Below are 18,876 nucleotides of genomic sequence, written 5' to 3'. Positions count from 1 at the left end.
GATTTTTACAGACATAAAACTAAATACGAAACTCATCGGAGATGGCTAAATATCAAGGGAAATGCAATCATACATAAATTCCTGTATTTTTTATAAGAAAATGGTATATCTTTTGTAAATAAAATCATCACACTACGATTTCGACAAGCAAGTCTCGAGTCTGACCCGAAATTCGAGGGTGTTAGATAAAGCCCCGGGACTTCGAGATTCGTTCCAGGGCTTCAAACTTTGTACACATTCTAATTGTTTATTTATAACTAATCATATCTTACATAGCATTATATATTTATTATGTACATGCCGTTAATACTTTATTTAAATTAATTTCAATATTTACATTTAAAATTTCGTATTTTCACTATTATTATATTATCTGTGGTCTTCGATAAGGGCTTAAATGACATATTATACTTAAATTAAATGATTTAAAAACTAATCTTCCATATATAGCGTGTCTGTTTAACGTGCTTATTTACGGCTATCTAATTCATTCGACATAGACAACCTCTTTTTTATAGATATGCACTATTATTCACAGAATGGAGATGAACTTTATTAATATTTTATAAAGTGACATATATTTTTAATCTGTTTTTTAACACACTACTTTTGTGGAACGATCATATTTATTATTATTTATATTTGCTATGACTTTACAATTCTTAAAATTCAATGATAAGTCACAAATAATAAAGTTAGTTACAGCATAAAATATAGAAATATTTAACTCAGAATGAATTCTCAGTGAAAAAATGTTGTCTGCACTTTTTGGTAATAAAATTGTAAAAAAACTTAATATTTAGCTTCATAAAGGTTTTTGTTTCGTCTATATTTTATGCATATGCTTATGATCACATCTATGACCATAGATAACATCTTACTGTCGACTATCTGCTTTACTCTCGAGTAAAGTGCGTTTTATATTTTTTATTATTAATTTTAAATACTACTTAAGACGGTCTTTATCACCTTTACCATCATTTATAACAGTCACTTCATATAACAGGAGTCTATATTATCTCAAGCACGACACATCCTCGGGCACGTGTTTATCTTCAACACTTCATGCTACTTATTTCATTATATCTTCAATTGTAATTTTATTCATATAGATGTGGCAAAAATACAGGAGGTAAGATTTATTCGAACGCCACTCGTATCTCATCGTACTGTAGCCCGCGGACTGAGATGGCGGAGGTGTCAGTGCGGCGCGTACGCCGGTCACAAGGCGTGCGCGTGCGCGTGGTGCGGCGCGGGCGGCGCGTGCGCGTGCGGGAGAGCGTGCGGCGCGCCCGCCGCGTGCTGCCGGCCCTGAGAAGCGGAGAGTATTGATAACTTGATGACAGTAATCATATATTGATGACAGATTTTCAGCTGCAGCGGAGCAACCAAAAAAGTCGACCAGAATATTATTATTACGATTCAGGGGCCAATTCTATTGACGTATAACAATTATGATACGTTCCAGATTCAATTCCGATCAAACTTTGACTATTCCTCCCAAAAATAAAACTAACCTTAGTCGTAACTGAATGCCAATTCTACTTACTTATTTACACAGGGTAAAATACGACTTCGATTATATTTCGATCTAACTGAAAACGGCTGAATGGCAACCATTACGTTTCCATTCCATTGTGACAAAGTGACAATTTGTGAATAGAATTGACGCCTTGGCTTGTATTTCCTCACTCACATAGTCCGATAGGAAGACGATATCACCAAGGAGAGGTCACGAACACAAGCAAAATGTCCCAGGCTTAGGACTGTAACATTGTCACCATTTTATACATACAGACAGACAGACAGACGAAACACAGATAAGTTGGGAGAAGATTTAAAAATATGTATATAATGTAATTAGTATGTGTTTTTGGTATTATACTTACTTGGAGATATACATAATAGTCATATGGCTGATGTAGGGGCCAACATCTTTGGGGTGGTACAGGGTACAGCGGTGGCACAGGGTACAGGGTGCCGCCGAGCTTGTTGCGCAAGATCCGACTGATGCTGGACACCGAGGGCACGTTGTATTTATCACAGACTCCGTCAGCCAGCAATCTGTCTCTTATCTCCCACGCGAATATCCCTGGGTCTTTAGCCTTTAGTTGCTTTATGTATGAGACTACCTGAAAATAAATAATACTGCTCATTTCCTTTATTTTCATAACTAAAAATTAGTTTTATTACTTTAGGGTATTATCTTTATGGCCCAGTTGGTTTTACTTTAACTATAAACAAATAGGTGTAATACTTCTACATTTAGTAAAGAAATTGGACTTAAATATCGCCTGGTGGCAAGGCTTGACCTGGGTAGGTATCAGCTACCTGATATTCTTACACCAAGTTCTACACGGTTAGGTACAAGGGACGTAATATGTCAGTTCCAAGATTGGTGACGCATTTGTTATATAAGAAATAGTTCAAATTTTATACGTCAATCTTGTCTATGGGCGGTGGTGTCCACTAACCATCTAGTGGCTACTTTGCCCGTCCGTCTACCATAAAAAAAAAATGTTTTATGTCCTTGTTATTCACAAAGATATAGCTGAAGTATAAATATTGTCTGTGGTGGTGGATTACTCTTTATATATACATTTTGTATGTACTAGAAATCATATGTACATGGAAATCAATTAATATTAGATTTATTCATAGCAGTTGCCAAACCTTAGGCGTGGTGACTCGAGGCTTGGATCCACCGATGGCGCCGGGTAAGATGGACCCAGTCTCGTGGTATCGGGCTAGGATCTTCGACACGCAGCCGTGCGACACGCGCAGCTGTCGACTTATATCACAGGGCCTGAAAAAGAAAATCATATTAAAAATATGTCTGATATGTTTCGCGTCGTTTCAGACGCGGCGGCCATCGCCTACTGAGATCAGCCAAATGCAATATTATCGTGCACATGTGAGTGCGCAAGGACTTGTTTTTTTTTTATGATATCGGTAGGCGGACGAGCAAATGGGCCATGGGATGGTAAGTGGTCAGAACCGCCCATAGACAATGGCGTTGTAAGAAATATTAACCATTCCTTACACCACCAATGCGCCTCCAACCCCAAGGTTCCCAAGAACCAAGATGTTGCGTCCCTTAGGCCTGTAGTTACACTGGCTCACTCACCCTTCAAACCAAAACACAACAATACTAAGTAATGCTCTTTGGCGGTAGAATATCTGATGAGTGGGTGGTACCTACCACGGGCTTGCAGAAAGCCCTACCACCAAGAAACTACTTGTGGTTCTTAGTTCCCTCTAACTCTCGTAATCAAAGCTTATCAGACAAAACCAAAGAGTTCAGACAGATAGATTAGCTTTATGCGTTTTCCGAGGCGCAGGAGTTTATTCCGATTTATTTTCAGAAATTTCATTTCTAAATGTTTATGACTTAGACTCGAACCAGCATGTCGATATTGTTCATCTCCATAATATACAGCAGACACATATACACGAGTACCAATAAATCATTTTATACAAATTAATATAACCATTATGATGCTGTTATACTATTTTGAAATATATATTTATAAATCAAGTGGAATTTTCTAACCAAATACATAAACGTGTGTATGCAACACTCAAAGCCGATAAACCGGGGCGCTGCTAGTTACTTTATTTTGTTTTTATCTTTGAGCGACAGAATTGTTAAATATAATATAATAAATATCCTTAAATTTATTAAGTTAATTAGAACATTACCTGATTCCCAATTGAGCCAACTCCACGATCCTCAACCTCACGGCATTAGGCAGAGGTCTGCCATTGACGAAGACGCCACCGAGCTGGTTGACTTCCCCGTACTGTTGCGAGCCTGGGCCCATGCCAGCATTGCTCATCGCCGCCGCATTTGGATCTACGGACAAGACAAATAAATATATAAAAACCTTTTCAACCTTTAATTATTCCTTTATATATTTTAAGATATATTATTATAACGCATAGTTTATATCCTGTACACATATTATTTAAATTCAAAGTAAATGACTTTAACATGAAAACCGGTGTACACACTACTCGACGACGGAAGTCGTAAACTTATAATTTTTATTTGAATCTGATTTTTCCTTCGTTAAATTTAAATTACGGAAACAATGTACCGTAGGTAAGGTAAGGTAGGGAGGTATTTTACTTGTTGGGAGGGCTTCTTGCAAATTTGTTTGGGTATGGACCACCAGATATTCTACCGCCAAACACCGATACTTAATGTTGCTATGTTTCGTTTTGAAGGGTGAGTCAGCCAGTTTGCCTGGCGCTTATTTATTACTTATTCAATAAAAAAAGACAAACGATCAAACGGGCCACTTAATAGGAAATACTTATAAACCAATGAATACGAACGTGTTCCACGATGTTATGTCATTAATTTATGAAATTATATTACATTACATTAACAGCCTTTAAATTTCCCACTGCTGGGCTCAGGCCTCATCTCCCTTTGCGGAGAACTTAACAGTTGCACGCGTTCTAACCACAAGGCCATCTCGGCACTCACCACAGCGCCGAAATTATATTTAGAGATTAAAAACTAATTAAAAGGAATTGTAATCTTTGCGCAATAAATATCATTGAATGAAGAATACTGCTCACGTAACAATTAACGACACTTAAGCGTTATCTCATTCTTTAATTGAGAGAATACACCTCATTGATATCTTATTAATTGATAATGTTCTATTTGAAGTCTTCTGAAATTGCAAGTGCTACAAGATAGTGTTTATCAGTGACATAATGAATAAAAGCTAATCGCATAACGCGATTAATTACTCGATTCAATAATTCGCGACGATTATCTGCTACTATCGAACGTATCGGCACATATCATCATTATTTATTAGGACTGATAAACATTCGATACACTTTAATTGTTCGTGCATTGCATATCATTGATAATTAGAGAAAAAAATATTTGTTAATTTAATTTAATATTTTATAATCCGAACCGTATCGCTGATGAAATTATTACTGACTTTCCATGGGAAAAAGTTTTGAGACAACTATCGTCTACTTTTCCGGCCTCGTCGTAAATTAATTTTAGGTTCCATTTTCATAGATTATAACAATATAATTGTGAATGATATCACAAGCTGAGCTCGTGGTAATATATCACCAGCCATCATAATTCAAATTCTTCGCCACATGCTCGCTGACGTCGCAGGCACGCCGGCGAGCCCTCTGTAACATGACACCGACCTCTAACGTGACATTGTGGCCAATTTTTACAGTTTCGTAGAGTTTTGAACACGTTTTTTGCTCATATTCGTTTATGTTTTAAGTTGCTATATAAGAAATAAATGTTTTAGCTGTATTTTTTTTATATTTAGCAGACGAAAGAGGGACAGACACGTGCGTCATCGTAATTTTTGCCAGTAATTATTATATTATTGAGTTTATAAAATACTTACTAGGGAATCAAATGTAAAAACAGCACAATATAACATATTATTGTTGTAATCGGTCGATTAATTTATTTTTACTCATCAGATTTTATCGGACGATTAGTATCTTCTTTTTTTTTAAATTGATATAGATACTCGGCAACAAATTGCAACATCGCCTAAAATACCCTAATCTGACATTTATTTATAATATTTTCTTCATTTATAATTAAAATTTACTTATAATTTCATTTTTATGGTTTTTTTTAAGGTTTTTTTCTTTTTCATACGATTAGAAACTTCGTTAAAATGCCACTGCTCATCACTCATCACTGATTTGAACGCCAAAATTTAAAAGCATTCCTTACCAAGGACCAGTTTTATTAAATACCATTTAGCAATTTACGCATGATCTAGTAACTTTAATTCACTAAAAATATCACACGGTGCAGTCCAGCAAATAAGTTAACATCATACATATCTACAATCACCCCAATGTATCGAATACCGAAATCTTTGATTTTTCAGTTCAAAACATTCATCAAGACAACAAAACTGGCGATTAATTAAAAGCACTCCATGCGATCTATTTTGATCGCGTGTTTCTCGGTCCTTTGTATGTCTGGTAAAAACACAGAACAGAATCGAGTGGAACGTCTTTATTCTTATTTCCATTGAGTATTTTATAAATTACGGACTACTAGTTTCCGACTCTCCCGCAACTCCGCAACTCCGTCCGTGGGTTTGTGGTGGCGGTCGTAAGTTGTAGCTTATGTCTTTCCTTAGGGCTAAGACCTGCTTCGTACAAAATTTCCTATGAAGTAAGTTTCAGTGATTTAGCTTTTACAGCGTAACATACAGAGTTACTTTCGCATTTATAATATTAGTATATTTTTTTGGTGATTTCATTTCGGTTTTACAGATATTAATCGTAATTTTTTTTTAAAACATCAACGATTACATTGTGTTATACTATTTTGAGGTTATTAGGTATTATTACAAGGACATTTTAAAGTATTTATTATTAGGTCAATTTAAATCTGCTTCAATATTATCTTCACAAAAAGTGAAGAAATTAAATGTTATATGAATTAGACAATCTATCTTATCGATTTACCCTTACGATACGATAATTGCTACAAAATTGGGATATTTCCTTAACCCAAATATAATTTGATCTAATTTATAAAAAAATGCAGCGATAAATAAAAGCACGGCGCCATCTATCATCTCCGTAACTTCTCTCATTTTATATAATCAGAAAACGTATGTCAATTCCAAATTCTCTGTTCCAGCCGTCAAGGCATGCAGTGGGTGCGGCAAGTAATTTGCAGCACGCGTTACAATGTTCTCATTTTGTCACGTTGTCAAGTCCTGCTGAAAAATGTTTCAGTAATTAGCAACGCTGGTCCCGCCGCGACTCGAAACTCATTGCATTCATTTATTAAACGGTTTCGTTTGTTCAACGCCTAACAAAACGATCGACAAGAATATAAAAGCAAAGAAAATATGAAACGTCAAAACAAATAATAAAAGACCTACACGAGCACTTGTTTTCATATCGATCTAACATATAATAAATAGTTATTTACATGCAAAATTCGGACTAGTAAATAATGGATAGAATCTTTAAAAAGCTGAAGCTGAGAGAAATGAGTGAGACTGCAGACGAGGAGTGGACAAATCGATACGAATTTAAATTACAACTTTACAATTGTATGTGACTATTTTCAAAAACCAAGTAAAATCCTTTTTTTTACAGAAGCATTAAACTTAATTGTTACTGTTAAGAGAGAAGGTTCGCTAAGAAACAACAAGACTTGAGAATCGGCGAAAAGAACTCAGAAATTTTCCCTACAAAAAGCTGTAGGTACATACGTAAAAAGTTATTTAGAAAATCTTAATCAAAGTTGTGATATAAAAAATACCACGGAGTTTTTCAATTAGGACTTAATTTATAAAGCGATAAAATCAATTGACAATATTGGTTTAAAAATCTGTCTTTTTCCAAAACAGAAAACAAAACGCTGCGAGATAGAAACTAGTTTATCCATAGACAATATTATAAATTGAAAAGAGACAAACGACGTGGCGACATGTAACCCGCCCATTGTTTTGCTCTGTTAACATAAATATCCTAGCTATTAAAATATTTTATTAATAAAATATGTAATTTGACCCGAATACTTTCAAGTCAAATCCTGCGACATACTTTGACACCTGTCAAACATCTACGGATACACTTTTGACAGCTGTCATGTATAATATAGGAAGTACGTGATAATAGTAACGAATTCAAGAATGTTAATTAGTTACCATTTTACTATTATCTACTGGAATAATCTCATTTAAAATACTAAATACTCATTACGATCATAAAATAGGTATATCACATACGTGTAATTGTGTTTTTCAGGCCAAAGCGGACCTAATGCCAAATAACGAGTAATACAAAAATGTCGATATAATTATTAGAAAATAATACCTCTTTTAATAAGATATTACGTTATGAAATACAGAACCGTCTTCTAGAAATGTACTGGTGGTACCTTCACTTAGCATAGTTTGTTAAATGGCGATTCAAAAGTGCTTCTAAAAGCATACTTGAATAAAGTATATTTTATTTTTGATGTATTAACAGTGTTCGTAAGATTATTATTATTAATGACAAATACTGTGTTTTTTTATTAGTATTGGTACACTGGTTTACGGTCAGTAAAGTTATCTTGGTTGGTGTTACACACGTGTGCTCATGCGCAAACCGCGCCCCGCCCACCGCCTCTGTATCACATGAAACACCGCGCCGGCGCAATAGTTTTTGCTGATTTACTTCACCAATCTCATGTTATGGCCGAGTGCGGTTCTTTAAAGTCATACTACATGCATAACCTAAAGGAATTTTCTCTCAGTACATATCCATCTGAGAACATAAAGAATATGTCTGTCGTTTCATCTATAAACGCTGTCAATAGTTTACATAGTTGATGGGTGGTAGCTTATCCTAACGTATGTATTTATATGGAAAACTAAGGATATCTCACCAATTTAAATTATTAATAGTTAACAAACTACATATAAAATAAAATAGAATGAAGATATTTCTTAGCTATCAATATATATATTTATTTTACATAATAACATATAATTAACAATCTTGGATACAAAGTTCAAATAATACAGACAACGACAATATTGCACTAAAACATTAGACGTTACAGCTAGGGGTTAAATGCGCCCCGCCCACGTGCGCTGGCGCAGGTTCCTTGAAGCTCGAGATCAAAGCAGCCACCGGCAACGTCAGCGCGGGCGGTCAATGTTGTAGAATTGACATTTAATGACTACTATTCGCTAATATATCGCCCAAATTATTACATGTTAACCAAGTTTCAAATAAAAGAGGTAATGTTTATTTACACGGGAATCTTTGATTTTCTTTTCTTAGTTGCACTTGCATTTTTTTTTTATAGATAATTTAAGTTTCACCTGGTTTCATTGAATAAAATTTAAGCTTTCTAATAATATTTAATAGAATTAATCATTTCAGGTTTATTCTGCGTTGTATCTTGAACTAGTATTCGTTATTATTATTTTTTACGCAATTATAATTATACAAGTATAAAGCGACGTTCAGATAATTGCAGGAACTTAACTTTTTGTTAAAAAAGAATCAAAGAAATGTCGCGAGTTCGTCGTCGCCAAAAACAACGGGAAGAGGCGTGGAGCAACCGAAATAAACTTAGCGCGAGTTAAAACAAGTTTCGAGGTAAGATTTCAAACGGCTTTTAGATTATAATTTGATATATTTATAAATTACATTAACAAGATATTGCTTCTGACTTCACTCGTAGTGACGCCCACAAAGAGTAGAGTAAGTATCAGCGTCCGTTTAAGAATATGATAGTTCAATCCTCTCACAAAGGAACGTGATTAGAACGATCGATAATAGCGCTAAGGCGAGGACGATAAATAATAGATTCAAATAGGTATTTATCGTATTATTAGTCTGCCTCTAATATCTAGTGACCGTTCATACAGCCATTTGTAGGTACTTGTGGGTACTTGTGGGTACTTGTGGCTCCCTTGGATTTTAAAATTGATCGAATAAGGAGTTTTTATGCAGATATTTGTTCACTATTGTCTAGAGCATTAAATTAAATTGTAATTAATGAATTTGTCTCGTTGTGAAGTCTGATGTGCTTGAAGTCCTAAAATCAATCAGGAGGACGTCACTAATGACAGAAACAGTTCCGAATAAGAAACGCGACAATTGCTAAGATTCTTATCAAGATATTATGAGGGCTTCGAACTGTAGAAGATCTTCTGAACCTCTTAAAAAACCATTTGAGTTCGAATTTGAGATAAAATTATTAATAGATTTTACTATATTTTAATAGGTTAAACGAGAGTGTATCCAATTCTTTTCCACGGCACCTGCGCCTGCGCCGATGCGCTACTAATTTTAACACGCTTTCTTTGTTTAAATGTGACCATATTTAAAAATACTGAATTAAGCGAGATTTTTATCGATTAAAAAATAATTAAAGCGTACAATCAAATAATTCCTTTTAGGTATCGCAGCATAGAACTACAGGTTACAACTAGACAAATAAATTTATTGCAGAGGACATACATCTACTTAATAACATTTTAAAATTAGCTGATTCACACACGCTACGCGTAAACCAGTGGGGTTAACGGGATTAAGTTTTTCAAATGAATTCCTTATAAAACGCAGATGTGCACTTAGAACGGATTCTTTAAAACTAATTTCCTAAGGGGTTAAATGATGTAAACTTTATATGGAATCACGTCATTTCTAATGTCAGACATATGGAAATCGTTGTTTATAGGGTTATGAAGTATAGTCGTTTTTAGACTCAGGATAAAAGTTTGTATGGAAGACCAACATTTTTAAAAGCGACATGGATGGAAATTGTTTTTCTGTTTTTGGGTAAAAGAAAATTGTTACAGTGTTGTGGAAAAAAGAAATGAAATTTAAGAAATTCGGTGGGTTTCTGTATAATGTTTCCGATGGGATATTCCTTTGGCTACGTGGCGGTTACATCGTAGATAAACTACATTTCCTCATAAGGAAATACTATCAATCGTGAGGACACCTGTACGTGTTGAATGATATTTCGTAACACGTAACACTCATTTTAGTCACTATCCCGCATTGGGCCAGTTTAGTGGTATAAGGTTTAAACCATCTTTGTAGAACAACAATTTAATTAACTTGTTGCATATATCATTATAAAAAATCTCGCAAACCACTTGAAGGTAGACCTCATCTAGCAACCGACTCAAGTTATATTCTAACGTCAAACAGCAAACGACAAGTAAAATATAAAACGCTGTAAATACTTTCATTAGAAACCGATTTTATTTATACGTGATGTCATTAACGAAGAAGAAATTCCACGACCACGCTTTCACTACGAGAATAAAGTAAATGATACGAATTAGACATCATATTTCAGGAACGCGGACGAAAGCAATTTAAATGAACCATTGAACCCTTTGTTCCTCTGAAAACAACTGTGTTTCAAACGAGAAATGTAATATATTGCGTGCGATATTAAATTTGTGAAGTCGACGGTATTAATGAGTGTTACATTCGCCGAAAACACTAGTAACTGTCAACGGTAAAACGTCAAAGGCGAATCGTAAATTACACGCAAAGAAAGATATTTCCCGCCTTATAATATACCGTCTCTGTCTAACTCGGGAGTTATGTTATGATGCTATCTCCTTTCGAAACCAATTAGTACTGACTCAAAGAAACCGATTCAAAGAGTCGATTTAATATTTGTAGGGTTGGATGTTGTATCGATATTTTATAGTATATTTTAAGTTTCTATTTAATTTATTTTAGTGAGATATATTAATTGATTGCACTGGAAATAAAAACAATTTAAATTAAGCCAACAAATATTATTATTATTGATAATTTTAATCTATATGTACCGGTCTTTTGAAAACGACTGTACCATGAAATCTTATATTCCTTTTCTTTAACTAATTTCTTCATTTTCAAGACATTATAAAAAATAAGAAGCACATTGATTGATCTTACACTTGACGGAAGAAATTCTGAGACAAGTCATAAAATATAATTCCGTGTACAAGGATATCCATTAATTCGCGGTAGAAAGCGTAGTATATATTAAGTTTAGAAATTGGATGTTTCGGGGCGATTAGCTGCTTTATTACAAAGCACATCCCTCATTCAAATTAACGGAGCAAAAAGTATATACATTTATCTATAAGGTAAGAATCGTATTCGACATTCACAACACCATTCGCTTCTTCGCTCTAAAGATATTTATGTGTGATGTGATAGTCTTAATCGACAAAATAATGAGCTTAATTTTGTGGCCATCACTATCAAATAGGGCTGTCGATGTGGTCGTTCGTCCATCCGCCGCGCTAGCGCTCGTAAATAATTTTCACGCGTTTATCATTTTATTAGTTTTATTGCTGCAAATAACTGATTCTTTCAGCGAGTCGTACGTTTCTTAAGACAAAATGTTGATCATACAGTGTTCATGTTCGATTTCTGCCATCTAATTTACGATTATAAGCAAATTGCCGGCAAAAATATTAATTGGCAACGTTTCGGAATTTATATTACAAATGATGTCAAGGAAATATGAACGATTTTGACAGAAAAGACTTAAATTCTGTACCGAGCAAATAGTGGTTGGGGTCGCTTTTAATTTAGTGCGTTTATTTTTAAGATCAACTTGTCATGATGATGTCAGTTAGATTATTTGCATTATGTTTGCTAAATTTATCGACTTGAATTTAGACTTTTATTCATTAATTAACATATACTTAACTTATTCTTAACTAATAGAAAATAAAATATACTTAATTCAAGTATGATTTTATTCAAGGTAAAACTTCCACAGATCTCACATAACGTCAACAGACAGATACGATTATGAATAAAATAAAGTTGAATACGCGTATCACGCCCATTACTTAAATAATCTTAACATTGATGGTACGATGATATCTTAAGTCTAATTCATATATATTCATTATATATATTTTATGTATTTATTATAGTATATATTTATTGTTATCTGTGTATTGTGTACTATTATATTATGTATTATATTATGACTTAAAATTACTGTACCCTTCCCCTATATGTAAATATTATGATCCTCTGCCCAAAGGTTGCCTGGAAGAGATCGCTGCTGAGTGATAAGGCCGCCCGTTGCACCTCATGCAACGTTGTGTATCAATATTGTAATTTTTAGTTTTAAGTTTGGGTGCAATAAAGAATAAATAAATAAATTCATATATTTGTCAATTTCTATAACATTTTTGTAATTTATACCTAATATAGCAGCTATTATTTCAGTAACACAATTCATAATTTAAAACCAAATCAAGTCCGTCCTTGTTAACGTTATCGTGTTTGAAATCCAGGTCTTTACGATCGATTTAACGACGCGAGCGCGACCAATCGCCTGCGCGCGCGCTCTACCACTTTCCATTACATCTGTAATGCCACCGCGTTGCCGATTTATAAGCTCACTGATATGAAATAATTACAAACGCGATTGATTTATTCATTACGATAAAAAAAAACTGATTTAAAATGTACAAAAAATACTTTGTTGAGTTTTAATTGTTTAGATAAACATAACGTTATTTAAAATGAAACATATTCGTAGGTTTGATATTTTTAATTAATGCTTATCTAGGAATAAACTCGATGCTTTCAGAAAATCCTCTTTAAATAGTTCTTGGAGAATTATTTAGTAACCTCGAACCGTATTAGGCATATTAAATGTATGAATGGACATTGTAAATAAGAGGTATGTTTGACAATATAATAGATCCGGCAAAGTTACCATATCTACAGCGATATTTTGTTGGGTATCTTGTAAAAAATAATTATTATTTGGTTGTACTCAGCAATATCTCCACTAGGTTGTCTTTGTACACCGAAAAACTTTGTTAAAGTGTAAAATGTGTTTTATTATTTAAACTAAAAATAAGACTTAAGAATAGATTTATTTGTGATAGTTGGGTTTCATTTCATCTTCTAATATCAATTTATTTATATCCTGCATTTGTCGGATTAAGTAAGAAATAAATAAATAATTAGACGTTACAAACAAGGCTTACACTATGTATTGTATGTTTTAATCAATTCTGTAATAATAATAATTTAATTTAAGTTATTTTTGAATTGTATTGATAACATTGATATTAAACAAGAGGGTACTTTGACTTTTCTGTTCAATATTGTGAGTCACATGATTCGTAGTGAGGTTTATATAAGTGATGGAAGCTCGGTTCAGAACACTTCAGTTGGGACTACGACTTTTTACTATTCACATTGATTCCTGAACCAGCAAGGTGTTAACATTTAAGGTACGATATAATTTTGTGATATAATATAATTGTTATTGCTTGTTAAATTATTAATGAATAGTCGAATTGTGTTTTTGCAATTATCAATATACAAAGTTAGTATTATATATACAAAGTTAGTATAATTGTATTTAACTAACATGATTGTATTTTTGGATATTGGAAAAGAGTAACTACTGAGTTTCTTGCCGATTCTTCTCGGTAGAATCTACATTCCGAACCGGTGATAGTTTTCCTTTTAAATAATTTGTTAAATGACGATTCTAAAGTGCTTATAAAAGCCTACTTGAATAAAGTATATTTTTATTAATGTCATTGATTTTATTGTAATTAATAATTGATAAAAAAATCTAACACATTGTATGAGAAAAGTTGATTTTTAAAACTAATTAAGAATACAATGCTGTTGATTTCTACAAATCGATATACAGAATGGAATTACAGAATTGTATTAACTTTCCTTGGTTAACTATCAATGTAGTCATCATAATTGATCGGTTATTTAAAAGCTAAGCGCTACGAAAATAAGTAGACTCTTAATGATCTGTTCCTTTTAACTAGAAATTTTAGTTTCAGTACTATTTTACGACAGTTTTAATAATCTGTTTTTTGATTAATAATAAAACAATAACTAATCTGTTATTAACGATTATTTTGCGTAAGCTTGAATGTATTTTCGCATCTCGATTCGGCGGTATCTGAACAGAGTAGTATTTATTAGGCTTATTATTCGTTAAAATTTACACTCTGGTTAATCACTACTGTAAGTAATGTCAGTAAATATGTTCTGTTATTTGTATAGATTAATAAAAATACGACTTCTTTAATATGTACTTGTATACACAATGAACTGGGATATGATGCCTTAGCGTCTTCAGCCGTGACCTTACCGACATCGCAATGATTGACCAAACAAAACAACCGCCGCTGTAGAGTATGCAGAAATATTACTGCGCAATTATTAAGGCATATTTAAAAATATGCTATGAATTCTTAATTAATATAGTTATTATATTGCTTCTAGCCAAACTCTACTACTAGCCTGTTTATATACGTGTACCAATAATCATGGTGATTGGTTTAACGTCATAGATTAATGTGGTTAGCATCAAAACATCCATGAAATAAATTAAAAATTTACCGAAGTTTTGTTAATCTTGAAGAAGTTTATTAAGCTCAAGCAGATACAGTCGTCCATTTATATTTATAAATAATAAGGCGTTAAAAAGCAATTGACAGTAAGACAGACAGTTATTTTCGCATTTATAATATTAATATAGGTAAGTATAATATCTTATGATTGTTAATTAAAAATGAAACTGAAACTGTACTAGGCAATATTTAGAATGTAACTTTTTCTTGTCTCTGGTTTTTAAAACAGAGTATTTATTTATTTGTTATTTTGTGATAGGTATTAAGAATGAATATTGCAGAAACATTCTCGTTCAATAGGTAGAATACTTATATTCTGGTCAAGGAGAGTTTTCATTCAATGACATTTAAGGCACTCGACGTCGACTTCGACATTTTGACGTTTACGTCATCACAGCTGATATTCCTATCCTTTATTGCTATGCTCTGAAAGCTCAAAATTATAAAAGATAAAACAAGACGTTTGCCTTAGGCATTGACCTTGTTTGTTCTGGAATAAGGTTGATAATCGCGGGGAATCAGGTGTAGGGCTCTCGGGCCACACACGGCGACAGGCCGCCGACAAACGAGACCGCTAAGCAAACACCGCTACTGCAGTTTGAGTACTTTGCCTGCTTTGATTGTCACTGCACTTCGAGATTGTATGTCCTCCGTGACCACCTATGTTAACCTCGTTGTCTTCAATATCACATCCATTTCAATCGAGACAAGAGAAATATTCAATGTAAGTGAATATATATCATACCAAATATTTTCATTGCTTCGAATTTTTTGATATCTTATTCTATGAGGGCACCTGATGTAAACGGTCACCATCGCTGACAGACAATGGCGCTTTAAGAAAAAATAACCATTGTTTACATCGACAATGCGCCACCAACCTTGGGAGCTAAGATGTTATGTCCCTTGTGCCTGTAGTTACACTGATTCACTCACCCTTCAAACAGGAACTGTTTGGCGGTAGAATATCTGATGAGTGGGTGATACCTAACCAGACGGGCTTGCACGAAGCCCAACCACCAAGTAATTGAAAATGAAATTTAAATGTCTGAAATTATTTTCAAATATATATATTAGGAACATTGTACACGTGTTAAATATCACATCACTATTATTATTCTCTCAGATGTCACAATAATTTACGAATGAAACTCTTGAAAAATGAGGTGAAATGTTTAGTGTGACAGCGTGTAATACAGGAACGTTTCCGGACTGTCATTTAGCGTCAGCTGCCCTTATTAACCCCTATAAACAGTGTCGAGTATTCCGCATCATAACTCATGCCTCGCTAATTATCGATATCCTGACACGTGCCAGCACTACGTTAAGGCCACTCCACACGAGGCGACCAATCCGCGATGAATACTTTTGACCTTTGTCATATTGATAAATTGTAACATTTCTGTCAAAATTAAAACATTTGATAATGATTTTTATAAATAGATTACACGCGCTGTGTAGGTATTACAGAGGCGTTATATTTTGTCTGGGCCGAGAAATAAATAGATAAATATTACAAACGGCTATTTTCATTTTTTTTGTACGTGTACAACAACATTATTATTCGGATTTATTAACTCCCATATATTAAATTGTTGCGTTGTTTCAATAGAAAGCAGAATAATACCTTGGAGCAATAAATTAAGGCATTTTTAATGAGGAACACGAAACAGAAAATATTCCATTATCAAAACCTTCTTTATCCGAGAATCTCAAATACACTTTTGAATCTGTATTGAAGTCATTCTATTCTTAGGATGGTCGCAAGTTTAAACAACGATATTCTTCCAGATTCATGTATTAACACTTTTTTCACATTTATTTTACCCACTAATCCGTGTTTCACAATACATCCCGTATAATCCAAAATCTCGCCTATAATTTTAATTATTTTTAAATTTATTAGAATTATAGGTGAGATTTTGGAAATAACTACAATTATAACAAAAAACTTCCGCCGCGTTCCATTTCTTGACATTCTTTTTCTTACCGGCCTGTATCAGACATTCGGCCAGTATTCATCGTGAATAATTAAAATATTTCATTACAACATATTCTAAAAATAGTCAATCGACATAATTATTATTAATTAAATTATAGTTATACAATGTGTAAAAAAATAACTCTAGCAATACCTACTGAATTAAATGTAAAGGTAAATAAATTAAATATCAGAAAGTGATGTGCGAATAGCGTGCTATCAAAGTCAAAATAGCACCGTTGTACTAAATTTATCGTTTTTTTTTTTATATTTAATGTAATGTTATGTAATTATATGAATGTCTAATTAATCAAATAAGTCGGATGTTGTATTAATATTTACCGTCCTTGTTTTATATAACATTATATATATAATCTAATGTCATATGCCCCTCTTAAGAACTATGTAGGTACTTTTAATATGTAGAATAAAACCATCTACACGAGGTGTTATCTTATTAGGTACAGGTATTCCTACGTATGATTATATGCATCAGTTAGGTAAAATAAAACAATATTTAAATTATAAAGAATGACATCATTAACGCCAAAAAATAAGTAAATAAATTAACAATAAGTGACATAAGTCATGATTTCATAAAATATTATTTAAATCTAAAGGATTAACCGGATTTCATTACTTTTATTGAAAACGTAAGGCGCGGCGCCTAGAGTATTACGTAACGCGAGAAGACATCCTCAGGTTATATGGGTGTCATGGTTGCGGAAGGAAAATATATGTCAAAGCCTATGGCGATAGTGGCCATCCCTAGGAGTGACATTTTTTATGATATAGATAGGCAACGGGCGAATAGGCCACCTGATGCTGGCTACCACCGCCTATAGACATTGGTAACCTTGGGAACAAATATATTATATCTCTTGTGCCTGTAGTTTCACTGGTTTACTCACCTTTGAAATCGGAACACAAGTATTCCTGTTTGGTGGAAGAATATCAGATGGGTAGTGGGGGGCCCAGACAACGTCCTAACACCAAATAACTATGCTCAGCAGTGGACGAACACGGACTGAGGATGATGTTAATATTCCTTGTGTTCAGTTTTGAGTCTTTCTATGACATATCTTTAGCATTTGAATAAATAATTTACATAATGTTTACTTGTAGTTCCAGAGAGCTCGTCACCCACTCACTTCCTAACACATTCCAATTGACCTCTTTATTACAAGGTACGTTACCGTAATTTTGTTCTTTGTGGAAGGTTATACGTCACAAAAACTAGTCAAAATGTACTTTATTCAAGTCTTTAGAATGTAGATTATACTGCAATTAAGAAAAACATTCAACGAACATCGTGTTTTATTTGTGTCGACAATAAAATGATGTAAGCTTTTAAATTTTAGTATCCGGGATGAAAATGAATCGTTATTTGTCCTCTAGTTATATAATCTTGGATTGAATAATAAACATTCTGGACAAACATTGCACGCACGGTGGAAAACTGATAAAAAAGACCACAATGTGGAAAGGCCTTAAAGGTCATAAGACTCAAGGAGCAATCGACTGATGACTGATGAGGTTATTTCAATCATGTCTATTTAATAAAATATCGTGGAACCAGTTCAATTACTCATAACCTAGCTGAAAAAATGCAGTCAAAATAATACTCGTTTTTTAAAAAAATAAAGTGGACCGTGTACAATATTTTGTTATTTCTAAATCTCGCTAGATTCATCATAGTTTACCGGTTTTTACAGTTACTTATATATTAACGTTAAACGGCAAATAAAAATATCTATAATAGAGTCGGGAGCCAATAATGTTGGAAACTGTTAGTCGAGCAATTTGTAAAACTGCAGTTATGGGGAGGGAAATTGATTTCAGTTTCTATTTTTAGACACGCCCGACACGAGGAGACAATTATAGGTACAGCTGGACCTTAACCTCGGAATAGTTTGCATTTTCTACATATTTCGTGTAAATATTTTAAACTACTACGATGCGGAAGCG

At 33.5% G+C, this 18,876-nt stretch overlaps 1 protein-coding gene across 1 annotated transcript in view; it reads right to left on the bottom strand.

Annotated features, from left to right (window-relative positions):
• Window positions 1-755: 755 nt before the first annotated feature.
• The window catches only part of LOC125070939 (paired box protein Pax-1), a 29,117-nt gene continuing 10,996 nt past the window's right edge, over window positions 756-18,876 (bottom strand). Inside the window, exons 2-5 of the mRNA XM_047680964.1 lie at window positions 3,703-3,856; window positions 2,674-2,806; window positions 1,890-2,132; window positions 756-1,311 (exon numbers count right to left, since the gene is read on the bottom strand). Coding sequence (XP_047536920.1) covers window positions 1,222-1,311; window positions 1,890-2,132; window positions 2,674-2,806; window positions 3,703-3,856 — 620 coding nt within the window. The 3' untranslated portion in view covers window positions 756-1,221. The remainder of the gene's footprint in view (window positions 1,312-1,889; window positions 2,133-2,673; window positions 2,807-3,702; window positions 3,857-18,876) is intronic.

Source organism: Vanessa atalanta, chromosome 18 (genome assembly GCF_905147765.1).
Source record: "Vanessa atalanta chromosome 18, ilVanAtal1.2, whole genome shotgun sequence".
Classification (NCBI taxonomy): domain Eukaryota; kingdom Metazoa; phylum Arthropoda; class Insecta; order Lepidoptera; family Nymphalidae; genus Vanessa; species Vanessa atalanta.
This window is presented reverse-complemented; position numbering and strand designations above follow the sequence as displayed.